This window comes from Podarcis melisellensis (genome assembly GCF_964234715.1).
Source record: "Podarcis melisellensis genome assembly, chromosome: 15".
Classification (NCBI taxonomy): Eukaryota; Metazoa; Chordata; class Lepidosauria; order Squamata; family Lacertidae; genus Podarcis; species Podarcis melisellensis.
The window spans coordinates 42,543,503-42,570,154 of NC_138532.1; the positions used below are offsets into that span (position 1 = coordinate 42,543,503).

The 26,652-nt window shown below is 47.9% G+C and overlaps 1 protein-coding gene across 2 annotated transcripts in view; it reads right to left on the minus strand.

Moving 5' to 3' along the window:
• ABR (ABR activator of RhoGEF and GTPase) overlaps positions 1 to 26,652 on the minus strand; it is a 113,478-nt gene that overhangs the window by 75,943 nt on the left and 10,883 nt on the right. The window contains exon 1 of one of the 2 annotated variants that reach the window (XM_081890298.1): positions 14,286 to 14,586. The exons of the other annotated variant lie outside the window; for it this stretch is intronic. Coding sequence (XP_081746424.1) covers positions 14,286 to 14,346 — 61 coding nt within the window. The 5' untranslated portion in view covers positions 14,347 to 14,586. Of the gene's footprint in view, positions 1 to 14,285; positions 14,587 to 26,652 lie in introns of those variants that run through there. 2 annotated transcript variants of the gene reach the window in all.

The window sequence follows — 26,652 nt, forward strand, 5'->3', positions numbered from 1 at the left end:
CAAGACAAATGGCCCCTTTTTTGACTCTCTGAACCCCTGAAATCCTTTTTCATTCCATCCAGCCCCTTCCTACATGGGAATGCCCTCAATGGGAATCCCATTGGACTGTTTGATTCCCCCCCCCCAAAAAAAAACTAGCTTGCAAGCATGCTTTCTCGATCTCGGTTTGCAAGCAGCGAGGTTAATGCCAGGACCTGTTAAGGGAACCTCGTCTAATCTTTCTTTTCCCCCTGCCATTCAGAAGTCATTTTAAAACTTCAGCTGAGCAGTGAAAACTGTAATACAGACGGAGGCGTCTCACGGTTCCCCACTGCTTTCGAACTCTGCTCCTTGCATTGCATGTTAATATGAAGAGGTGGTTTGTTGATCCGGCCCTGCATGACCCCCGCCCTTTCAGTAGCCTGGCACTGGGGAGTGTTTGTACCTGAACTCTGCAATTCTTTATTTTATTTTGGTTGAGGGTGGAGTGCCAGATGACAGAAATGGCAAATGAGACCAAGACTTGCTTAGCTGGGAGGGAACCTCAGCCGTGGTTTAAAAAGCCTGGTGCGTACAAAGCCCTTAACTATTCTATAAGAACATAAGAAGATGATCAGGATCAGGCCAAGGGCCCACCCAGTCCATCCTTCTGTTCTCACAGTGGCCTGTGGGAAACCCACAGGCAGGATTCGAACACAAGACCACTCTCCTCTCCAGGGGTTTCCAGCAACAGGAATTCAGAAGCACTGCTGCCTCTGACCGTGAAGACAGAGCATAGCCATCGTGAAGTATCGTAGAATTGTAGCGTCGGAAGGGACCCCGAGGGTCATCTAGTCCAACCCCCTGAAATGCAGGAATCATTTACCCAACGTGGGGCTCAAACCCACAACCTGGGTGGCAGAGCTAGCCATCGATTGCCTTCTCCTCCCTGAACTGGCCCAATCCTTTTCAAAGGCCGTCTAGATTGGTGGCTATCACTGCTCTCCCTAGCGAGTTCTATAGCTCCCTCGGTCCCGAACACGTGCACTCTTAACATGCTCAGTGGCACTCCACTCAAGGAGCTTGAAAACGCTGGCGCCAAGTGCTTTGTGCGCAATGGCCTCGCCCGTATGCAACGCCATTGCCTTGTTTTACTGCAGCCATTCTGCACCACGGCACTTTTAATAATAATAATAATAATAATAATTTTATTTATACCCCACCCTCCCCAGCCGAGACTGGGCTCAGGGCGGCTAACACCAAATATAAAAACAATTGATTGAAATACTGCTTTGAAAACAATATTAAAATACAACAATAAAACATTAAAAGGCAGCCTCATTTCAGTGGAAACGCAATCAAAAACTTTTGGGGGGATAAAAATGTCAAGTCTTCACCAAGGCTAATAAAATTTGAGTAGCAGGAACTCCCTTTTCTTTTCCTTACCAGAAAAAAAGGACTGCTGGCACCTTTGAAAAAAAGGCTGGCAATTCTTAGAAAGAGCGCGTGATAGATGCAGGTGGTCTCTGAGCTCTGGAACTGCCCTTGCCCAGACCCTTCCCACCTCACTTCCTTGGGAATGCCAAGAGCCTGCCATCAATCCAGCCTCGCTCTGTCCTCTGACTCCCCCCGCACACACGCACCCGAAAGGCAGCCCGAGGCGACAGAACGGGGAAAGCAAAATCAGAAGCAGGACCAGAATGCTAATTCCAACACCAGAGGTCTCCTTGGCTCCTTGGTGGGTTAGTGAGTGAAGCGGCTGTCCTGAAACGGAGGCTGGAAACTGGGGCAGTCCTCTCCCACCCCAGAGCACCGCATACCATCTCCTGGCTTGCAGCAATGGGGAAGGGTGGGATTAGGGCTGCAAAGCTCATTGTCTCAAGGGCTGCATTGTCCTGCAGACAGTCTTCCGGGGGCCACTTGCAGGCCCAGAGGGAAAAGTAGAAGCAAATGTTGCGACTCTTAGCTTTGAAAAGCAAGCCACAGTTCAACCACAGCCAAGTCAAAGGACTCTGTATTTACATATATATGAGGGTGAAAGAGGAGAGCGCAAAATATGGTTTGAAGCTCAATATATTAAAAAAAAAGAAGAAGAAGATCATGGCCACTGGGCCCATCACCTCCTGGCAAATAGAAGGGGAAGAAATGGAGGCAGTGAGAGATTTTACTTTCTTGGGCTCCAAGATCACTGCAGATGGTGACAGCAGCCATGAAATTAAAAGACGCCTGCTTCTTGGGAAAAAAGCAATGACAAACCTAGACAGCATCTTAAAAAGCAGAGACATCACCTTGCTGACAAAGGTCCGTATAGTCAAAGCTATGGTTTTCCCAGTAGTGATGTATGGAAGTGAGAGCTGGACCACAAAGAAGGCTGATTGCTGAAGAATGGATGCTTTTGAATTATGGTGCTGGAGGAGACTCTGGAGAGTCCCATGGACTGCAAGAAGATCAAACCTCTCCATTCTGAAGGAAATCAGCCCTGAGTGCTCACTGGAAGGACAGATCCTGAAGCTGAGGCTCCAATACTTTGGCCACCTCATGAGAAGAGAAGACTCCCTGGAAAAGACCCTGATGTTGGGAAAGATGGAGGGCACAGGGAGAAGGGGACGACAGAGGACGAGATGGTGGGACAGTGTTCTCGAAGCTACCAGCATGAGTTTGACCAAACTGCGGGAGGCAGTGGAAGACGGGAGTGCCTGGTGTGCTCTGGTCCAGGGGGTCACGAAGAGTCGGACATGACTAAATGACTAAATAACAACAACAAAAACCTTGCTTCACCCAGGCAAACAAGGAGGCAGGGTCAGAGTTCAAGGGAAGACTTTTACAGCCAGGCAAAAACACTCAAGTGCAAATCAGTGCCGTGTGTGGCTTGGGGAGAATGTCCTGAGGGCCACACAGAGAGGTATTGGGGTCCACTCTCAGTCCCTTCCCACACTGCCCTAACCTTTCCCAATCCCAGCTTCGATGGTGCAAGTAACAAGGTGCCCTCGATTGAAACAGGCAGATATTTATTTTTTTAATGGCATCTGTCTGTCTTGAGCGACAATGGAGTGCACCTCTGGGGGTGAAGTCAAATTGTGAACCCCCCTCAGGCACAATTAATGCAAGCCACGCATCTGCTTCCCCCAAAGGATGGCACAGCCAAACACTTTTCAGGTTTCGGGTGTGCAGAGCGTACTTGGCACACCTTCTGCCTGGCATTATTCGCACACCAAAAGCCCAAATTATTTCGCCTGCCAAGAACATTTATAATTCACACTAGCTTCCCCTCGTACTTCCCGCCGGGCTATCTTTGCCACAGCAAGGAGCCAAGCTGGGCATAGGATTCGGAGTGGCAATTCCTGAACTGCGTCCCAGACAGAGAGAGAAACAAAACATTTAAAGAAACGGAGGATGCCCAGAACCCAAGTCATGTCCCTGCCTTGGCATCCTCCAGATCAGGCTCTCCGGGAGGGTGGGTAACCATTATTAACCCCCACCCAATTCCACCAGCCCCTTCCACAGCGACTCCTTTCTCTTCCCCCTCTCGCCAGAGGTCTAGGCCCCTCTCTCACAGGGCAAAAGGTTTTCCCTTACCTCCCCCCACCAGTCATTTTCTACAGACAGGAGTCCCTTTAGAGGAGTGCCTTTAGAACCTTGGGAGACAGCCACCGAAAACAGCGTGACGACAGACTTGTGCTAATATAGTATAGGGAGAAAGAGATAGTGTGTGCTTGGAATGTGGTTTAAAAAGGTAAAGATAAGGGGACCAGGGGATCCAGTTATGGATGACTCTGGGGTTGCGGCATTCATCTCGCTTTACTGGCCGAGATGTTGTCTACTATATCACAAAAGGGAGGGGGTCACATCTGTTGCTCCACCCACTTTACCTTCAGGCCCCACCCACCCCTGGGATAAGGCATCTCAGCAGCTTGAGGGGAACTTTGTGGGGGCCATGTGCCAGTGGTGGGTGGGACTAAAATGGGGGAAAGCATGTGACTCCCAACTTGAATGGCCATCTGTCATGAATGCTTTAACTGAGATTCCTACATTGCAGGGGGTTGGACTAGATGACCCCTGGGTCCCCTTCAAACTTTAAAATTCTACTACAGCGGTACCTCTGGTGGTGAACGGGATCTGTTCTGGAGGCCCATTTGCAACGTGAAAAGAGCGCAACCCACAGCGGCACGTCTGAGCACGCACAGGTTGCGATCCGCCACTTCTGTGCATGCGCGTGACGTCATTTTACGCGTCTGCACATACGCGAGCGGCAAAACCCGGAAGTAACCCTTTCCAGTACTTCCAGGTCACCGCGGGACATAACCTGAAAGAACATAACACGAAGCGGATGTAACATGAGGTAAGACTGTATTCTATGATTCTATTACAGTGGTCCCTCTAGTTACGAACTTAATTCGTTCCGGAGGTCCATTCTTAACCTGAAACTGTACTTAACTAGAGGCATGCTTTTCTAATGGGGCCTCTTGCTGCCGCTGCGTCACCGCAACACGATTTCTGTTCTCATCCTGAGGCAAAATTCTCAACTCGAGATAACTCTTCCAGGTTAGCGGAGTTTGTAACCTGAAGCGTTTGTAACCTGAGGGAGGCGCTTGTAACTCGAGGTACCACTGTACCTTTGTACTGGATGCCTCCCAACATTATTATTTTTTTGAGATGCATTTCAACCTTCAGAAATTCAGAAAGCTTTGAACCCCAACCTACTCCAAACAAGCTACAGTAGAGAGAGGGGAAACCCTGAGAATAAACAGAATTAGAACCTGGAATGCTCAGGCAAGGTTCCTGAAACATAAGGCCAGCGACTGCCTCCTCGGCCTGGTCTACCTCACAGGGTCGTCGTGAGGCTGGAACTGGAGGGCAGAACCCCTCTAGGCTGACCTGAGCATTTTGTAGAAGAGGTAAAATAAAATAACCCATGGAAATAATAATAAAATAAAATAACAAGATAATAAATAATAAAAAAATAAAATAAAATAACCCATGGAATTAATGAAAGCGCCATAAGCTGCAGAGAGAAATTCCCTGCAAAAGGAGGGGGAGGCAGGAGAAATATCCCACGCTCATTAGAGTATAAAAAAAAATTCAGGTTTTATTACTAATGAGTGTTAACTGGTGGCGGCGGCGGCAGCAGCAGCAGCACACGAAAATTGGCCACGAAAATTGTTTTGTGCAAACAGATGGAATTAAGAGCATCAGGTTCTGGCAGGGGAACCTTTGGAGGAATCTCAAAGAGCTGGAAAATGGGCAGCAGTGGAGGCCCAGCAAGTTGCAGGGAGGTAAGAAACAGTAGAATTGCTATACAGGGATTGGATCCCAAAATGTTTTTTGGGGAGGGGAAGTTTTCTGCAGTTTAGAAGGCCTGGTTTTGTGAGTGTGTGTGTTGTGTTTTCTGATGTATAAAAAACAGAGACAACAGTTATAACAGCAGATGGAAATTAAAAGATGAAAAGCGAAACCACAAACTAGAAATAAGGTACACAGAAACAGCACAGTTGCAAGGAGGTTCAAATAATAAAGTCCAAGTAAAGACTATTTGATTATTTAGGATAGTTCTAGATTTGCCAGGCTTGCGAGGAGGACTGTCTTGAAAACGATGGTTCTGTTGCAGGTTCTCTACGCAAATCATTTAGAAAGTGTCTGGAGGTCTCAGTCCCTGCTGAAATCTCAAATCCTGCATAATTACAGCTATATTCTAGAGTGGTACCAAACCTCCAACATGAAGATTTTAGGATGTTTTGCAATTAAGAAGGGTTGGAGTATCAAAGGGTTAAAGCAAGTTTAAGTGGGAGGGTTCTCCCAGTCAGTAGGCAGATGTATTTGAAACTGGTTTTATATATGAAAATGTTTTACTTATTTATTTTAACCTATCTGTTTTAATTCTTTCCATATGAACTTACCCGGATCCTGAGATCATCTTCTGAGGCCTTTCTTTGTGTGACTCCTCCATGTGAGGTGGGGGGGGGGGCAACACGAGAACGGGGCCTTTTCTGCAGTGGCTCCCCATTTGTGGAATGCTCTTCCCAGGGAGCTTCACCTGGCGCCTTCATTATACACCTTTACACACCAGGCAAAAATCTTCCTCCTTAATCAGGTCTTTGGGTGATTGACAGCCTATGCTCTTTTAAAACGTATTGGGGGGTTATTGGGTTGCTTTGCTTTTTTAATGTATTTTATGGTTTTATTTTGTGATTTTATGTTGGAACCGTCCTGAAACCTGTGGGTATATGATGGTATACAAATTTAATAAAGAATAATAATAGCATATAAATATACATGCAGTTGGGAACGTATTTCCCCTTTTTGCATATGCATGCAATTGTTCTGCATGTGAGTCTTTAAAAAAACCAAAAAGCAGTACTGTGAAATCACATTTAGCAGAAAGCAATTTGTAAATGAAATGAAACAGTAATAATAATAGTGATTCATATGTGAAATGAAGCAATAGTAATAATAATAATTAAAATGATTAATTAAAACTAAAAGGAGTCACAATACGAGATTTATTAAACTGATGGACTTTGCAGAACTGGCAAAACTTACAGGAAGAATCCGGAACCAGCGAGACGAAGCATTCCAAAACCCAGCCAGATGGGCGGGATGAAAATAAATTATTATTATTATTATTATTATTATTATTATTATTATTATTATTCCAAAAGGACTGGAATAAATTGATATTATGTTTGAAAGACAACTGTAAGCAATTAACATCATTAGCAGGGTTATCTGAAGATTTGTAAGATGAAATTGCTACCTATTCAGGTTGAGTCATATAATATTTTAGGTAATGATATAACAAGGCTAATCTGGTCTGTGACCGTTTAATAAAATTTGATTTTTGATTTTTTTGATTTTTTGATATAACAAGGATAGGAAACGAAGCGAAATGTAAAGATGTAAAGTTTAATTCTGTAAATCATCAGACAGGAGGGAGGGAAGTCATTCAGCTCAGTTTAGCCAAAGATATAAAATAAGAGGTTATGATGTTACGTAATGTGATTATATGTAAAACCAATAAAAATTATTTTTTTAAAAGAAGAGATTTACAAAATGATGAACAGTGTTATCTCCCTATATACATAAACATGTAAGGCTGTGGTCAGGTTTGCTAAACTGCTGTATGAAGCGCCTTCTCCCAGGCTTTTAAAAGGGGCTGCATGCTCTAAAATGGCAATGCTCGCAGGTGCACACTCCAGCACGCATCGGCCAAGATCCGCCTCTCTCCCCCTGCACTCTGAAAGGCACCTCTTTCTCCTCCCTCTCTCCCCACAAATGCTGGCTGGATTTCTCCCCCTGCCAGCCGAATTTCCAAACTCAACTCATCTTGTTCGAAACCTTCAGGGAACTAGGGAAGAAAAGGGAGGTTTTCTTTTGAAACAGAGCACAAGAGGATGGAACATGCCAGCGAGCAACAGCTCCCAGCGCACATCCGCCCAGCGGAGAAGACCGTTCCCAAAGGTTCCTGGGCCGAGGACGGCTCCACGGCAACCGGTGCGGCCCTAAGAGGATGAGAATGGGGCTGCCCAAGGGACCCAAAGGAGCAGCACAGGCGGGCAGAGACCGGGGCGAGCGGGAAATCAGAGGCGGGTGAAGGGAAGGAGAGCCCAACAGGGACCTGAGCGCAACAGCAGCAGCGCATGCTCTTCCCCCTTCCAGAGGCACTTACTGCCTCTGACAGAGGAGACAGAACATATTTCTTCATGACATTTGCAGCCATCATTCTCCTCCTCCCCATTTCACCCTCACAACAACCCCGTGAGGCAGGTTAGTTAGGCCGAGGACGAATGACCAGCCCAACGGCTTGGGTGGGGATTTGAACCCAGGTCTCGCCCGGCGCTGTAACTACTAGGCCACACTGCCCAGCAGCCACGGACAGCCTTGCCCTCCTCCGTGAGTTTGTCTCATCATCTTTCAAAGCCGCCCTGGTTGCCGGCCTCCCTCGTGGGAGCATATAGGGCACAGAACTCCTGAAGGTTAGGAAGGGTCTCAGAAAAGGGGGAGAACCTCTGTCCACTCGCCATTTTGGGGAGACTCCCATCATTTGTGAACATCAGCCATGGTGGCTTCTGGGAGTTGGAGTCCAATGACATTGGAAAGACCTCTTCTAGAGGCATTCCCTCCTGAGAATGGTGCCCTTCAGCTCAGTCAGTAGAGCATGAGGCTCTTAATCGCAAGGTTGTGGGTTCGAGTCCCGCATTGAGCAAAAAGATTCCTGTATTGCAGGGGGTTGGACTAGATGGTCCTCATGGTCCCCTCCAATTCTATAGGTCTATGATCTATAGGGCTAAGGGAGCTGTGGTCTCCTCTCTGATGTCATTGGACTCCAGCGCCCATCATTCCTGACCACTGACCATGCTGGCAACCAAGGCTGATAGGAGTTGGTGTCCAAGAAGGAACAAGCACAAGGCATTCATTACTTACCCCATACATTTGAAACTTGGTCCCACCGTTCTGAACTGTCATGGCTTCCCCCAAAGGATCCTGGGAACTGTAGTTTGTTGAGGGTGCTGAGAGTGGTCCCCTACAGTTCCCAGAATTCCCTGGGAGAGAGGTTGACTGTTAAATCACTCTGGGAATTGTAGCTCTGTGAGGAGAATAGGGGCCTCCTAGCAACTCTCGGCACCCTTAACAAACTACAGCTCCCAGGATTCTTGGGGGAAACCATAACTGTTCAAAGTGGCATGATATGGTTTTAAACGCATGGGGCAAACAGGCCCCACATCCAAGCAATGTGATCCCCATCAACTGTCAAGCACTAGCACAGACTATTTCTTATTTATTACACTCCATCCGACTGCTATTCCCAAGTGGTCTCTCATCTACCCGCAAACCAGACCTCAACCTGCTTAGCTTCACTACGGCGGCTGTGTCACAGACCTCCGAGCCACTGCCTGCTCTCGACAACTGTCAGGTTCTGAAAAGCTCTGAATATTCACTGGGTATTTGACATCCCATCAAGGGAAATATTCTAGGGAGAAGGCTTTCTGGAAGTTAAACTTGCCTCGAATCCAGGTTAAGAAGAACACTTATCCTTCTGCACAACCATACAAAGCAATAACTGTATTCATTTATGCATACAAAAGAAAAGAAAACCATGTGTTATGTTGGTCACAGGCCATTTGATGGCCACAAATCAGGGATTTTTGCTCCCCATAACTCTACCACACTGCTGCTTTTTCTGAGACACATTTTTTAAAGGTACTAGTCCTCATTATAACAGAAAAATGCTTAAAAGAGAAGGGAAACTGCCACTGAAGGCGTTTCTGGATGATGGGGATAATACTTAGGCAGGATCAGCCAATATGATACTGGACAAATGTTTTGGACTAAAACTCCCATCATCCCTGGCTACTCACTATTCTGGTTGGCGCTGGTGGGAGTTATAGTACACAGAAGCTGGAGAGCATCGCTCTGCCTAGCCCTGCTACAGGGTGCACAAAGCACACCACATATATATAAAAGTTTCAACAACCCCTCGAGGTAGGCTGGTGGGGTTTTTTTACCGCCATATGGCAGGAAAAGGGCTGGGGGAGAGGCCCGCTCAAGGCCAATCGGTGAGGTCAAGCCAGAGGCAGAATGTGCCACCATCCTGAGATCTGTGGTTGAATACAAATTCAATTAAATAATAATAATAAATTTGAGGGCAGTGGAAAACATTGCTTATCCATCTCTTCCTTGTTTCAGGGAACGGTTCCTTATTTCGTATTGAGTACTCACTGAGTACTAAACCGTATTAAATAAGGAACTGTTCCTTAAAGTCGCCATTGGGGAAGAGTTGTGTGGGACTCTACATGCTCCCGCATGGCCCATGCGCAACGATGATGGGAGCTGTATTCCACAAGAGTTACCGACGCTCAACCAATTTAGTGTTTTAGACAAATTTGTGGAGATAGATAAAGCCATGGGTCCATCTCCACCGGTCAGTGCCTGATCACTGCAGCCAGGCTCTTCTGACGCGACTGCCCTCACTCACCGTATGACTTCACTTGCCATCAGTGATGGCGGTACATAGTCGAATCCTGCACTGGGTTAGCCACCGTGAGAACAGGGTGCTGGGCTAGACCCGATCCAGCACCCAGAAGGCTTTTCTGCCCTTCTTGATTTCTGGAGGGCCACCAGCGCCTCATCCCTCCTTAAAACACAACATCAGATCTACAGGGAGAAGCAACAGGCCTCACACTCCTCCTTCCGAATTCCTTCCACATCGATATCCATTCCCTGCCACTCCAAAGCAACAGCAAAAAAGGAAATCCCCGCTTTAAAAAGCTCTCGAATGTCCTGTTTCATAGGGAGGCAGAAGTTGGCACCAGCCAAGTCAAACGTTAAAACAACGGATTGTCAGGAGTAACTGCAGTCGAAAACAGGACAGGCGCTTCAGCCAGACCAGCTGGTCTGGGGTGAGGGTGAAGAGCATGAGCTCTGAGCCAGGAAGAGACACACCTGCTTGGACGCCCATCAGAGGCCCTTCCTCCAAGTAGCTCCCACAGGAGATGTTGCCGATGTGTGTGTGAGCACAACAAGATAGAGGGCCTTTTCTGTGGTTCATTTGTGGTCTAAAAGGTGGCAGGCATTATTATTTTTGCTATTATCGGAACCACAGAACTGTAGCGTAACCTGCTGCAAGCAACAAACATTATTATTTACTACTCGCCCTCAGCCTAAGTTTCCAGCTATGGCTTTCATACTATTGCTCCGGCATGGGCCCCACCTGCACTTTGAATAGTCCCTGTTTCCCCCAAAGAATCCTGGGAGCTGTAGTTTGTTAAGGGTGCTCAGAGTTGGTAGGAGACCCCTATACTCCTCCCAGAACTACAATTCCCAGAATGTCTTTTATGTATACCTAAAAGTATATCTCGCTACAGTTTTTAAGCACCAATATGAACAACACCTGTATGCAACACACACACAAACACCTCCCCACTCTCCCTGCCTGGGAAAAGCTCTCCTGTGAGTCAATGGCAAGGGAAGAATTTAAAAATCAGGCCTCCCACATGCCAGTCTGTCAATGAAACCGCAGGGAAAGATGCAGCTGTTTGAATCTCCTGACCTGAAACTCCTGTTTCTAATTGCTGTTTTGACCGGTTTAATTTGTTGTGCTGTGTGCGTGTTTATTCCACACTTTAATTGTGGATACTTTTAAAAAAATGTTTGGTGGAATCGCTTAATGGTGGGTGTTTACATCTCAATTTTGCAGGCACTTTTATACTTGTAAACGGCTTAGACGCTGCCTAACTGCATTTCTGTCTTAGGCCAGAAACAGGCATCTCGATAAAACAGTTTATCGGACCTGGATTAAGCCTTGTTCCCGTGTGCTTTCTCCTCTACCCCACATCTGATTTTAGCGCTGATATCTTACAGTTCCATGTAAGGTCTGAACCAGAAAACTGGTTTAGCTTAAGCCAAGATAGGTGCCATTAAAGCATGGCAAGAGGGGATTGCAACAGGCTATTAATTATAAATTCGATTGTCAAGACAGAATCCTCATTCTGTTTCGTCTCTTAGGTGCATGCAGTGCTAAATTCTGAATTTAGTAGTATTGGTATAGAAACACTTTTATGAACTTGGGTTGCTCTCCCCAGGGAAACCCGCCTGGTGCCTTCCTTGCATATCTTTCGACACCGGAAAAAACATTCCTCTTCTCCCAGGCCTTGGTTTCACTAGCCAATCTATGGCCTTTTAAACTGTGAGCGTCTGCGGGGGGATATTGTTTCTATTTATATACTGTGAACCACCCTGTGATCCTCAGATGAAAAGCAGTATAGAAATACTACTATTAAATGATAATTAAAATAATAATAATGAAAGTGAATGGTGGGAGGTTCAGCACTGAGAAAAGGAAGGACCTAGCACTGAGCTGAACTGTGGAACTCACTGCCACAGGAAGCAGTGTTGGCCACCAGCCGAAAGGAGGAGTAGACAGACTCTTGATCTCAGGGCCGTGGATTTGAGTCCCACATTGGGCAAAGAGATTTCTGCATTGCAAGGGGGTTGGAATAGATGGGCCTTGTAGTCAAGTAGTACAACAAAGCATGCGTTAAATAGGAAATACATATATAAATATATGCTTAACAGCACAGAAGAATAACCACTCAAAGAACTTCGGTTACTTGGGCAACAGAGAAGCTGAGTTAATGAAGCAGAGGAGAGGTGCCTGCTTTTTAAATGTTGTTGTTGTTGATTTCATTCCGTGTTTCATTAAAAATGTAGATGGCCCCCTTAACCCTTAAAACCAGCAAGACATTTATCACACCTGAGACTTCCCGAACGCCAAAGCACAACGCTAACCCAAAATGTCTGAGCATAATGTAGATTTGCACATTTATAAAACACTCTGCTGAACCCAGGTCTGTTTTCCAAACCCTTGTTATCAACCACAATTCTGAATTTTCAGGGGTGGGGAAGAGACTGAGGTCCAGTTCAACGGGGAAGAAAGATGTTTGCTTTTGAGCATCATATCAGCTCCACCATCCTAAATCTTTCTGCTTTAATCACAAGCCCTTGAGCCTGGGGAAGAAAGGCACTTTGCATATGTCCAGAGGAACCATTTCTATTACAAACCTGCCATTTTATTTTATTTTTAAAATTACATTTGTTACATTATCATCCCAGCCTCCCTCCAAGAAAGCTGCAGTGGTATATACTGTTCGTTCGTTCTCTCTCTCTCTCTCTCTCGTCACATAGAGGAGGGAGAAGTCACATAGAGGAGGGAGAAAGGTTGTTTTCTGCTGCTCCAGAGAAGCGGACACAGAGCAATGGATCCAAACTACAAGAAAGAAGATTCCATCTAAACATCAGGAAGAACTTCCTGACAGTAAGAGCTGTTCGACAGTGGAATTTGCTGCCAAGGAGTGTGGTGGAGTCTCCTTCTTTGGAGGTCTTTAAGCAGAGGCTTGACAACCATATGTCAGGAGTGCTCTGATGGTGTTTCCTGCTTGGCAGGGGGTTGGACTCGATGGCCCTTGTGGTCTCTTCCAACTCTATGATTCTATGATTCTCATCACAACCTGTCGTACAACCACCCTGGAAGGTAGACTAAGCTGAGAAACTGCCCCAATGGCACACTCAGTGAGATTCAACAGCTGAGCTGCGATTCGAACCTGGATCTCTGCCCTGTCCTACCTCAAGAAAACTTAACTATCACACTGGCTCTTGGAGAGGTGTCTTGGATTAGCATGGTGGCTAATTTCCCAACAGGGAGCCCCCGCCAATCAAATCTTTCCCCCGGCATGAATTCCGTCCGTATTGAATTGGCCTCAGTCTCATCTGCAGTATGGGGGATAATACTACTCTAACCTACCTGGCAGGTTTGTTGTGAAAGGATGGCACACTTTTGAATGCCAAGGGGCCAGTGTATAAACCCTGTTATTGATAAGATTTCTGAAAAGTCTCAAAGATCAGAATTCATATCACGGCTGGCTTCTGACGTCGCCTGCCCTGCTTTTCCACCTGGCTCTGTACCCCAAAAAATGCTCGAGACCCCCCACTAATGTGGTTTTGGGGGGAATAGAGAAAGTTCCAAGGCTGGAACCCCAAAAGCAAGGAGGGAAAGATGGAGGCTAGATGCAGGGAGCCAGGAAGAGAAAGTCAAGCTCAGTTGTGTAAGCAGATCACACCTGCTGTGATGAGCTCGCCAGCTCACCAACACAACCCCCCCTTTCCAAATTTCTTTACATCACAGTCTGGGGCGGGCAGAGGGGTCCCCAAGGAAGTTGGGGGGAGGTTAGGGGAACGAAAAGGCCAAGCAGCTCAAACCGGGGTGTCAGGAGTGTGAAGCAAACTCACAAGGGGGATGTTGGTGTAGAATCAAGCTGCATTTTAAGGGGGCATTAATTTCAGAGAGATTCAACTGGAAGTAAAACCCACAGGTTTTTCTTTTTTGGGGGGGGAGATCTCAGTGGATGGTCACCCCACCCCAATTTTGCATCCTCTTTCTCCTTTTCCCTCCCTCCTTTGCCACATCAGGGTATCAACAGCCCTGGCGGGTTTATGTAACCCGCTCCAGACTTCCTAAAGCAGGTATTTTACGAGGCCAGCCCCAGCGCATGCAAATCAGAAATGTTGGATAGCAAAATGGGGGGGGGGAGATGAGGGAGGGCAATGGTTTTGCTGGCGTGCACACACACTCTCCCACCCCCACCCCTTTTAAAAGAGGCGAGGGAGAGCCCAAATGCCAACCGGTCGCCCGCCTGCCGACGACACAGAACGCCAACGAAAGCTGGTACCCCTGGGGCAAGCAAGAAGACCCCTGTTTCCTCTCTCTCCACCCCCATACACAGACACGCTCCCCAAAAGATTGGGGGGGCGAGGCACGAAGAGCGCAAGGCACGTACTGCTATAGAGGGTGTCGATCCAGGAGAGGCGCGGAGGTCCCCGCTGGCTCAAGGGCTCCATCCTAATTCAGCGATGATGATGATGTTGTTGCCGGGAGAACCGTCAAATCCTCCGGCAGAAGAGCATCTCTAAACAAAGGGAGAGGGGTTGGGGAGGGGAGTTGGGGAGCCGAAATGTGGAGGCGCACGACGCCAAGAAGAGGGGTGCGATTTGGAAGCTGGGTTTAAAAAAAAAATGGGGGGAGATAGGAAACGCACACAGAGATAAACAGAGCAGCTTCGGGGAGAGCACCGAGCAGCGGGGGGAAAAGGTGGAAGCTGCCAGGGAGGGAGAGGATGAAAAGGGAGGCAGTCAGGATGGAGCTCACATGCTCGCTGGCAGGGGTGGCGCTGGAGATGTGACAGCCCAGTGTGTGTGTGTGTGTGTGTGTGTGTGTGTGTTGGGAGGTGGGGTAGGGAGGTGCTGTGTTGGGTGGGGGGAATAGAGAGAAGGCAACTTTCTTCCCAGGGTTTGAGGGGGAGCGAGAGCCCTGCCCACCAATGGCGAGCGCGCAAGTGCTCCCCCAATGCTCCCTTACGCAAGGGAGGGAGAGGGAGGCACAAGATGGGGAGGGAGAGAGGGAAGGGAGCCGCCAGTGCCCTGCGGAGGCTGTCTGGGGGAAAGGGACACACACACACACAGGCAGGCAGGCAGTCTCTGGCTCTCGCCCCCTCTGGAGGGAGATGCACGTTCAGGGGTGGGCTGCAGCCGAGTGGTTAGAACATCAGCATTGCGTGCAGAGGGTCCTGGGTTCAGGTTCCAACAGCAGCTCCAGATAGGGCTGGGGACGTCCCTTCCTAAAACCTCTGGAGAGCTGCTGCCAGCCAGTGTGGGCAGTACTGAGCTACATGGACCAGCAAGTTAATGCGGTAGAAAACAGCTTCATCTGCTTAAAGCGTCTTTTTATTTCAAATTATGAGGACTAGCATCACGATTCTAGGGTAAGAGCCGCTGGGGCAGAACCCTGTCTCAGACCCTAGAGAGACGCTGCCAGTCAAGGCTGACAATACTGAGCTAGATGGACCATTGCCTCAGTCTACTGAAACCCAGCCTTAATTCAGAACTTTGAGGACTAGATTTTTATTTTATTTTTCCAGGGAGTTCAGTGGTTCAATGGGAGAGCAGGTGCTCTGCATGCAGAAGGTTCCGGCTTCAGCTCCCAGTGGGGCTAAGTGACCTCCCTCTAACCCCAGGGAGCCGCTGCCAGCCAGTGTAGACAACCCTGAAGTATGACTCCGTAGAAGGCAGCTTCCTATGCTCCTATTTCAACCCTGTATTCAGTAGAATCTTAACTGGCACTTTGGGGAAGGATCAGACCTGCTTTGCATGCAGAAGGTTCCAGGTTCAATCCCCGAAGGCATCCTGAGGTTGGGCTGAGGAAAACTCCCTCCCTCAGGCAGAAAAAGCAGCAACTCTCCCTTAAGAGTTCATCCCCCAACATGTGGAACTCAGAGGTAGACTGCCTCTATCTCTGGAGGCTCCACCATGGATTGTGAAACCCAGGTGTTTTCCACCTGAGCTATCCTGATAGGTACCAGGAGTAGCCATTCTGTGGCCCTCCTAATGCTCCTGAACTACAACTCCCATCATCCTCTCTGGCTGCCGACCATCCTGGCTCACAGGGCTGATGGGAGCTGGAGTCTGTCAAGGCCTCAAAAAACGGCCAGGGTTCCTCATCCCAGGTTTTGATGAGGAATATCCACTTTGCTGAACAAACTCCTTGGCTACAGGGCAGGGAACCCTGTGGGTGCAGATGTGGATGAACTATAACTCCCATCACCCCTGACCTCTGGCCTTAATGGCTGAGGACAGTCTCAGAACCCTTGAACCACAGTTCCCAGGATTCCTTAGAGTGAGGACGTTGTTGTTTAGTCGTTTAGTCGTGTCGGACCCTTTGTGAGCCCCTGGGCCAGAGCACGCCAGGCCCTCCTGTCTTCCACTGCCTCCCACAGTTTGGTCAAACTCCTGTTCATAGCTTCAAGAACACTGTCCCACCATCTCGTCCTCCGTCGTCCCCTTCTCCTTGTGCCCTCCATCTTTCCCAGCATCAGGGTCTTTTCCAGGGAGTCTTCTCATGAGGTGGCCAGAGTATTGGAGCCTTAGCTTCAGGATCTGTCCTTCCAGTGAGCACTCAGGGCTGATTTCCTTCAGAATGGAGAGGTTTGATCTTCTTGCAGTCCATGGGACTCTCCAGAGTCTCCTCCAGCACCAGAATTCAAAAGCATCAATTCTTCGGCGATCAGCCTTCTTGATGGTCCAGCTCTCACTTCCATACATCACGACTGGGAAAACCATAGCTTTAACTATACGGACCTTGGTTGGCAAGGTGATGTCTCTGCTTTTAAAGATGCTGTCTAGGTTTGTACTTTAAATCTATGGTGTCCATACAAACTTAATTGAACCTGGGACCTTCTGCATGCCCAGCAGCTGCCCTGCCCTGGAGCTGTGGCCTGATGCAGCCCAGCAGGGTCTCTACACCAGTGTGGTGTAGAGGTTAGTGCATCAGGCTAGGCCCTGGGAGGCCTGGGTTCGAATTCCCCACTCAGCCATGAAACTATCAGAGGGTGTGGGGCCTTGGGCCGGTCACAGACTCTCAGCCTAACCTACCACACAAGGAAGACCACATACAGTGGTACCTCAGGTTAAGAACTTAATTTGTTCCAGAGGTCCGTTCTTAACCTGAAACTGTTCTTAACCTGAAGCACCACTTTAGCTAATAGGGCCTCCTGCTGCTGCTGTGCCGCCGGAGCACAATTTCTGTTCTCATCCTGAAGCAAAGTTCTTAACCTGAAGCACTATTTCTGGGTTAGCAGAGTCTGTAACCTGAAGCATATGTAACCTGAAGCGAATGTAACCTGAGGTACCACTGTACATACCACCCTGAAATCCTTGGGGTAGAAATGCAATAAATTAAAATGAATTTTTAAAACGCCAGAATACCAAACCACATTTCTGACTTTCGCAAACCGTCCATGTTTTCTCTCCCCTGGGGAGCAGAGAACAGAATCTGGCGACCAGGGCAGCTGTTTGGCATGCAGAAGGCCCCCAACTTTGATCTGCACCTAAACAAGGGTCTCCAGTAAGGGAGTCTCTGTTTGGGGCCCCGGAGAGCAGCTGCCAGTCAGAGCAGACTGCACTGGCCTTGATGGGACCGACGCAGCGAACCCTGGCGTAAGCAGCTTTCGCCGTTCAACATGGAGAGCGCCACACCCACCGTGCCAACAGACCAGGAGCCACAAGGAGGTCGGCTCTGCTCTCTCCCCACCCCCCACCCCCATCTCTACGTTTAGCCCAAGGAAATGCAAGCGCCAGGGAGCCATCAACCCCAATATGTCACAGTGCCAGCCAAGCGTTGCAGCGCAGAGGCTGCCCTTGACGAGAGCGCTGTTGGCCGGTCCGCGCTGGAGGCAAAGCGCCGGCATGGGGCTGCTCCCCCCCCCACCTTTGCCTCTGCATCTCCCACCCAGGCAGACGTCTCGGGGAATACCAGCAGGATATTTGCAGCAAGGATAGAATCGCAGAATTACGGTAGAGTTGGAAAGGGACCCCCGGTGGTCATCCAGTCTAACCCCCTGCAATGCAGGAATCTCAACCCAAGCATACCCAACAGAGGGCATGCCAACCTCTGATTATAAACCTCCAAGGAAGGAAAAGCCTTCTGTATACAGAGTTCTGGGATCCTTTCACTAGGACTAGCGACTTTCCCCTCCTTTTCATACAAAAGCCCAAGAGTTGGCACACCTGCCAGGAGCACCTAGGGAAGCCCTCATGGGCGCCACAGCGCCCGTGGGCACCTGGTTGGCGACCCCTGTTCCTGGGGATTTCAACCATCAGTATCATGGGCTGCCCACCGGCCAACGAGCTTTTCCTAGAAGCCCACACAAATGCTTATCCAAAGATAAAAAGGAGGCAGGCAGGCAGGAACCCCAACAGTCCTGGAACACTGACTCCCTTTTCAAAATAAAATAAAATAATAATAATTTATTATTTGTACCCCGCCCATCTGGCTGGGTTTCCCCAGCCACTCTGGGAGGCTTCCAACAAAGATTAAAAATACATTAAAACAAAGATTAAAAATAACACACACACACACACCCAGTATTGTCCCCTGGAAATGGCAAAGTCAGATTTAGAGGATATTATTATACCAGAGCAAGTGATCAAAACCAGCACACCTCGACAGAGCAGCTTTGGGTTGCAAGGCTTGGGGAGAGAACCGGAGTCAGTGTGGTGTAGTGGTTAGAGTCCTGGACTAGGACCCAGGAGACGAAGGTTCAAATCCCTGCTTAGCCATGAAGCTCACTGGATGAGGCCTCAGGTCAGTCCCTATCCTTCTCAGCCTAACCGACCTCACAGGCTTGATGAGAGGACCAAATGGGGAGGAGGGAGACCGAACGCCACCTTGCGCTCCTTCGAGGAAAACAGGGATGTACCGTATTTTTCGCTCTATAAGACGCACCAGACCATAAGACGCACCTAGTTTTTGGAGGAGGAAAACAAGAAAAAAAATATTCTGAATCTCAGAAGCCAGAACAGCAAGAGGGATCGCTGCGCAGCGAATGCAGCAATCCCTCTTGCTGTTCTGGCTTCTGGGATAGCTGCGCAGCCTGCATTTGCTTCACAAGACGCACACACATTTCCCCTTACTTTTTAGGAGGGAAAAAGTGAGTCTTATAGAGCAAAAAATACGGTAATTGCAATATATAAGTAATAATAAATAACATAGATCTATAACTTATTATTATAGTATTAGTATTAGTATTCATCAAAATATTTCATGCCAAACGATTGAGAATGGCAAAACATTAGGATTTTAGAAAATCAGAAATTCAGAAATCAGAAATTTAAAAAATCAGAAAATTATCATAAAAAGGGATTATTATTATTGGAATAGATCTAGCCAACGGCACCCTGATCCTTGCGGGGGGGGGGCATCCAAAAATGTGGATCCGAAACCAGGAGATAAGGGAGAATGGCAAAAGATTTGGATCCACCAAGCTTGTTTTCTCCTGGAGGGCGGGACTCGAACCCATGGCTTCGAGTGACAAGAAAGGAGATTCCGACTGAACATCAGGAAGAACTTTCTGACAGTGAGAGCTATTTGACACCGGAACGGACTCCCTTGGGAGGTTGTGGACTCTCTCTCCTTGGAGGTTTTTAAGCAGAGGTTGGATTGTCCTGGATGTTTTAGTTGAGATTCCTGCATTGCAGGGGGTTGGACTAGATGACCATGGGGGGTCCCTTCCGACTCTACAATTCTATGAAAACTGCCAGCTGCCTGACTCTATGTCTCCCAAGAGTGATCTCTCTCCCCCGCCCCTTCTCCTCTGCCACCTCACTCCCGGACTGGCAGTGCCTCTCAACACCCTCCAAGTGAGTCAGGAGGGAGGGGTGGGAATGAATCACCGGCAGAAGGTGGGAAAAGGCGGGGGGGGGAGAACGTGCCATAATTAGCACCCAGAGATGCCTGCACAAAGGAGACGGATCAGGACACTGTCTTTACTCTCTCTTCTTCCACCTGCCTTGCCCCACCTTCCAGTCTCTGCTTCTCAATTTGTATTGTTATTATTTTATCTACCGTGGCTTGCCGTTGTTTTATTGATTGCAGTTTCGAAATTATTTATTGTAATTGTTAAGAGTGGGTTTCTAATGATAGTTGAATGTAGATTGCTTATTTTAAAGCTGTTTTACTGTCACATTTTTGTACTGCATTACAGTGGTACCTCGGGTTACATACGCTTCAGGTTACAGACTCCGCTAACCCAGAAATATTGCTTCAGGTTAAGAACTTTGCTTCAGGATGAGAACAGAAATCGTGCTCCGGTGGCGCCACAGCAGCAGGAGGCCCCATTAGCTAAAGTGGTGCTTCAGGTTAAGAACAGTTTCAGGTTAAGAACGGACCTCCGGAACGAATTAAGTACCACTGTAGTTAAGTAATTAAGTACCAAGGTACCACTGTAGATTGTTATAAACTGTACATTCTTTGTTTCTTCAGCTTGAGTACTGTAAGATAGAAAGGCAGTACAGTGGTGCCTCAGGTTAAGTACTTAATTCGTTCAGGAGATCTGTTCTTAACCTGAAACTGTTCTTAACCTGAAGCACCACTTTAGCTAATGGGGCCTCCTGCTGCTGCTGCGCTGTGGGAGCCCGATTTCTGTTCTCACCCTGAAGCAAAGTTCTTAACCTGAAGCACTATTTCTGGGTTAGCGGAGTCTGTAACCTGTAGTGTATGTAACTTGAAGCGTATGTAACCTGAGGTACCACTGTATACAAATTAAAAGTGATGACGATGATGGTGGTGGTGGTTGCCTGTGCCCAAACACTATCTTCATCCTCAAGAGACGACAGAAATAAAGGCAGATTCACACAATTATCCACATTTGTTTCTTTTCGGGGGTTAATTCTGACATGCCCATCCGTTGACTGCAAGGCACTCAAGGTGGCAGGCAGGCATGTGTCCCCCCCCCCCCAAAAAAACCCAGTTATCCTCACAACAACCATCCGAGGAAGGCTAAGTTGAGAGGGAGGAGACAGCAGGCAACTGGCCCAATATAATCCAGGAAGCTCAAGGTAGAATCACAGAGAAGGGACCTCAAGGGTCATCTAGTCCAACCCGCTGAAATGCAGGACCTATTGCCCAATGTGGTGCTCGAACCCACAACCCTGCGATGAAGAGCCTCAGGCTCTATTGACTGAGATGGGGTACATAAGTTTATTTCCCCGATTTCCGCATTTTTGGAAGATGCTTGGAGGCTTCTCAGGGGTCAAGAGACTAATGAATCGAAGAAATTAGTAAATAAAATAATAATAAATAATAATAGAGTGAGACCTGTCAGCATCTCACAGCTCTTCTCAGATACCTGGACTAGTCCACATTCAAAGTCTTCCCATTGGAATATAAGGCTCTTAACAGCCTAGGACCAGTTTACCTGCAAGATCACCTTGGAACTTTAAAAAGAGGAATAAACCAAAAACAAATTAAAAAGCACATCAACATTCTACAAGCCCCCATAGGCTTAATGGTTGCTTTTAACTGCTTTTCTAAACTAATAATTTCATTGTTTTATTCTTTTCACAAACTGCTTTGAGGTTGCTGGGTTTGGGGTTTTTCTTTATTTACCATTAAGCGGTATATATGTTTGATAAAAGAAAAGAAATAAAATTCATCCACACTTTAAGGAGAGCAGCCGGGTCATCGTGAAGTTAAGCGCAAAAATGCCGGCCTGCAATTATGTTCCTGTAGATTCTGCCAAACTGATACCCTCCAGACGCTTTGGGAGTTGTAGTTCAAAACATCTGGGGGGCGTCAGCTTGGTGAAGGTTGTTTTGCTGTGTTGCTTCAAATTGCTTTTATGGACTTTGCAGATGTAGTGAGCCAGCCTGGGACCTGGACGGAGGTTCTTCTGCTTGCAAAGAATGTGCTTGACCACCAAGCTACAGCCCGTCCTACGTCAGCAGCAGGAACCCAATTTTATCTCTGTGGGAAAAGCAGCATCAGACAAGATGGGCTCTGGCTTGACTCCAGATAGAAGGCGGATTTCTTCCTTTGCCCACTCACGTCAGTGCAAAAGGACAGGAGCGAAAAGCCGTGGCAGTTTTGCATGCCAAGTGGGGCTGGGAAAGGCTCCTCCTGAAACCCTGGAGGGATGCTGCCAGTCAGTGCTGCTAGTACTGAGCTAGAAGGAGCAACGGCATTTCCTGTTCAGCCATTGATCAGAACCATGAGGACTGGAATCTTGGCTTTAGTTTTAGGGGAGGAGCCACAGCTCAGGGGTGCGAACCTTGTTTTGTATGCAGAAGGTCCCAGGTTTCATCCATGTGACATTTTGCTTTCCCCATACAGTGGTACCTTGGTTCTCAAACACCTTGGTACTCAAACAACTTGGAACCCAAACACTGCAAACCCAGAAGTAAGTGTTCTGGTTTGCAAAAAAAATTCGGAAGCCAAACATACTCTGTTTTGAGTTTTACGCTACTGATGTGAATGCCACACTTCCATTTTGAGTTTTACGCTGAGGTCTGTCTTTTTGTTATTTTTGTTTTGTTTTGGTGGCTCTTTTTGTTTTGTTTTTGTGGAACCCAGTTCAGCCATTGATTGAGTGAGTGAGTGAGTGAGTGATTGTGTGACTGCAGTACACTGTTTAATGCTTTCGTTTTATGGATCAATGGTCTCGTTAATATAGTAAAATTCATGTTAAATTGCTGTTTTAGGGGTTGTTTTTAAAAGTCTGGAACGGATTAATCCATTTTGCATGACTTTCTATGGGAAAATGCGTCTTGGTTTTGGAACGCTTTGGTTTCCTTCTGGAAAGGATTAAGTTTGAGAACCAAGGTACCACTGTATTTATTTACCTACTTAATTTATACAGCTGCCCTATAAGAGAAGTACAATAGTAAGCCAGTGTGGTGTAGTGGTTAAGAGTTTCGCACCGGCACCTGGGAGATCAGGGTTCGAATCCCCGTTCAGTCACAAAGCTCAGTGGGTGAGCCTGGGGTCAGTCGCAGCCTCTTCACCTACCTTGAAGGGTCGTTGTAAAGATTAACTGTGGAAGGGGATGAACCACGTACTCCTGGGGTATAAATGCAAAAATAAGTTTACCTGCTTAAGAAGGCTGGAGGGGCCAGCCAGGTGAAGATGTCTGGCACCTAGTTAATTCTAACCCTGGCTCTCTCTGCTAAAACACCCTCTGTGCATGCTCAGGAGGCTTTCCATTTCAGCTGTGCCTTCTGGCTTTCAGAGGTCAGTTCTAGGGCCAAGACAAAACTCTTATTGCTGCGGCAAAAGCAGAGGGGGCGAGACAGCTAATCGATGGAAGGCAAACCTCTAATAAAATAAGACCCGAGAAAATGCACACACACAGAGGGAGAGTCCATCCTCTCCTTCCCTTCTTTACCACAAGGTTCCCAAAGCCCAGGCAATTACTGGTGGGGGAACGAGAACGCAGAAATGGAAGCCACCAAGGACAGGTCCAGTCCGGTAAAATTATATATTGTTACTTTTGAGAAGCTCTCTGGCCTCTCTGCCCTTAACCAGCTCCAGGCCGCCACCTTGTGGCCCAAAGGGATCCATGCTGTAGTTTTTAGATGGGTCCAGCCCTCTCCAGGGAGAAAAAGGGAGCCCTTCACCAGTTGAATGGCTGCCTGTCACATGGCCACCAAAAGGGAGTCTGCACTTTCCCCCAAAAAAAGTGGGGGCTAGCTTTCTCTGAAAGTCCAGGCTACAAAGAACCGGCCCAAACGTATCCCCACCATGCATTTAAACCCTGTTTTTGAAACTATCATTATTTTTTAAGGTTGCTGTTCTCTTTTTCCCAGTTTCTACCTTTGGCTCCTAGGCCAAACACACACAAAATGTGTGCCCAGGAACTTTTGTATGCACTAAATAACACTTTTTTAAAAACCAACAACTTGAAACTTGACACAAGAGTTTTGCAGGTCTCTAAGCTGCCTTGGGCCCAGGGCCATGTGCGGCCCTTAAGGTCCCTCTGTCTGGCCCCTGGGACTCCCTCCCTCCTCAGGCCACACCCTTCACTGGCCCTCCTTCGCACCCTCTTGGGAGTTTCTGATGGGCTGGGGCTGTCGTATCTGTTTTTTTATATACCGTATGTCTATTTCTTGCTCCCATGGGAGACACTGGTGGAACAAACTTAAATGGGCAACTTCATGGAAAAGAGGGCGACTAGCAGGAGAAGCGGCTGAAGATCACAGGGCAGTTTGCAAGATAAAAACACAATAATGCATAACAGAATGAATCCCATTTCCTGGAAGCCTCAGGAGGGGAGAGGGCTGCTTGGATCCTGTTTGTGGGCTTTCCTTTGGTGCCTCTGTGAGAACAGGATGCTGGCCTAGATGGGCCACTGGCCTGATCCAGCTACAGAGCTCCTCTGATGGAACCTCCATGCCCAGAGACAGTCTATCTAGGTTCCTAGGTTCTTAGGGACTGAAGGCAGCCCTGTTCAGGGTCGTTTTTAATGTGTGACATTTTAATGTATTTTTAATCTTTGTTGGAAGCCGCCCAGAGTGGCCAGGGAGACCCAGCCAGATGGGCAGGGTACAAATAAATTATTATTATTATTATTATTATTATTATTATTATTATTATTATTTGGCCACTGTGGAGACAGGAGGCTGGAACAGGTGGGAAACCGGCCTGATCCGGCAGGCGCTTCTTATGTTCTTATGGTGTGTTTTACACTGCTTTTTACACTTGCTTTTAATAGACGTTTCTTGCAAGTTGCTTTCTTTTTTTTCTTTTTATCTGAAAAAAGCAATAGATAATAATCATCATTTTGATAAATGAGACAGCACCCTTCCCGGCCCTCCAGGAGCTCGTTTCTGTTTTTACCATCGGCAAAAGGCTTTCGCTTCCTTTAGAAGGGGGGCGAGGCAGCAAAACCGCAGGGACGCTGCTCAGAGGCAGGTGCAGAGACCACCGTTTCCTGAGAGAAGCACTGGCAGCTCTGAAAGCGTTGCAAGCTGTCCCCTCGGCCTCAGAGAGGAGATGCTGCATACAGGAGCATCACCAATGAGTCATCCGAAGTTTTTAGGCGAGAGTTCTTCAGTAGCATCAGACTTCCCCAGCCAGCTGCCCTCCAGGAGTCCCACGAAATCTTCCTTCTGCCGTCTATGCTCTGGTAACCTCTAGGCTGGGTTACTGCAATGCGTCATACGTAGGGCTGCCTCTGAACACAGTTCATAAGCGTCACCGGGGCTAGAAGGTTTGAGAATATAATGCCAATCCTAGCCCAACGGCACTGGCTGCCAATTGGTTTCTGGGCCCATGGACTGCAAGAAGATCAAACCTCTCCATTCTGAAGGAAATCAGCCCTGAGTGCTCACTGGAAGGACAGATCCTGAAGCTGAGGCTCCAAGACTTTGGCCACCTCATGAGAAGAGAAGACTCCCTGGAAAAGACCCTGATGTTGGGAAAGATGGAGGGCAAAAGGAGAAGGGGACGACAGAGGGCGAGATGGTGGGACAGTGATCTCGAAGCGACCAGCATGAGTTTGACCAAACTGGGTGGCAGTGGAAGACAGGAGTGCCTGGCGTGCTCTGGTCCAGGGGGTCACCAAGAATTGGAGATGACTAAATGACTAAACAACAACAACAAAAGCCCAACAGCACTGACTGTCAATTGGTTCCTGGGCCCAATTCAAAGTGCTGGTTTTGACCTATAAAGCTTTAAATGGCTCAGGACTACAATCCCTCAAGGACCGCCTCTCTCCTTTTGAACAGCCCCAGACCCTGAGATCATCATCTGGGGTCCTTCTTTGTGCGCCTCCTCCGTGAGAGGCCCGAGGGCAGCAACACGAGAACGGGACCTTTTCTGTAGTGGCTCCCTGCTTGTGGAATGCCCTCCCCAGAGAGGCTCCCCTGTCGCCTTCACTCCATATCTTTAGGTGCCAGGCAAAAGCATTCCTCTTCTCCCAGGTCTTTGGCTGATTAAACAATCTGTTGCCTTTTAAATGTGTTTGATGAAAGGGGGTTATTGTTTCATTAAGTGTTTTGAGCTCTCATTTTGTATTCTTACGTTGTGAACTGCACTGCAATCTTCAAATGAAGGGTGATAATAACAATTTAATAAATGGTAATAATTATAATCTGGAGGGTGGCAGGTTAGGGAGTGCTGCTCTAGGGGTGTCCCATGTGCTCCAAACTGACCCCCAGAAACCCTACAATTCCCAGTCACTGGAAGCCCCTTGAGGGATGACACACTAAAACAATGGGGACACAAATGCGCGCGCGCACACACACACACACACACACCAGGAAGTTGCTTTAGCAAGAGGTCAAAGAGAACCAGACCGTTCTTAATCACTTCTAAAGCACCAAGTCCAAAATCACGCACCTAAAAAATGCTGCACCCAGAGAGGAGCTCACCTGCTGCAACTCTGCGCGAGTGCCTGCTCTGGTCTGCTGCCAATCCATCTCTGCTGGGGGAGGGATACTTTGTCCATTGTCACTCTGACCGTTCCCCATCCTGGGATGAGGACCTCAGAGAAGAGGCGGCCTGCCGCAACTCTGCACAAGTTGCTCCACTCAGGAGGCAACCCCCCGGGAACAGAACCTCAGAGGGCATCTAGTCCAACCTGCTCTAGATGCAGAAAATTCACAGCAGCAGCATCCCTGATGGAAAACTTTTATCTGCTATCCTTTGGGGCCAATACAGAAAGCAACTGGCATACGACATAGGAAGTCAGACCACTGGTGCATCTAGTTCAATACTGTCCGCACTGACTGCCAGCAGCAGCTTTCCAGGATTTCAGGCAGGATGTCCTTCCCAGTCGAACCTAGAGATGCTGGAGACTGAACCTAGGTGTTCTACCA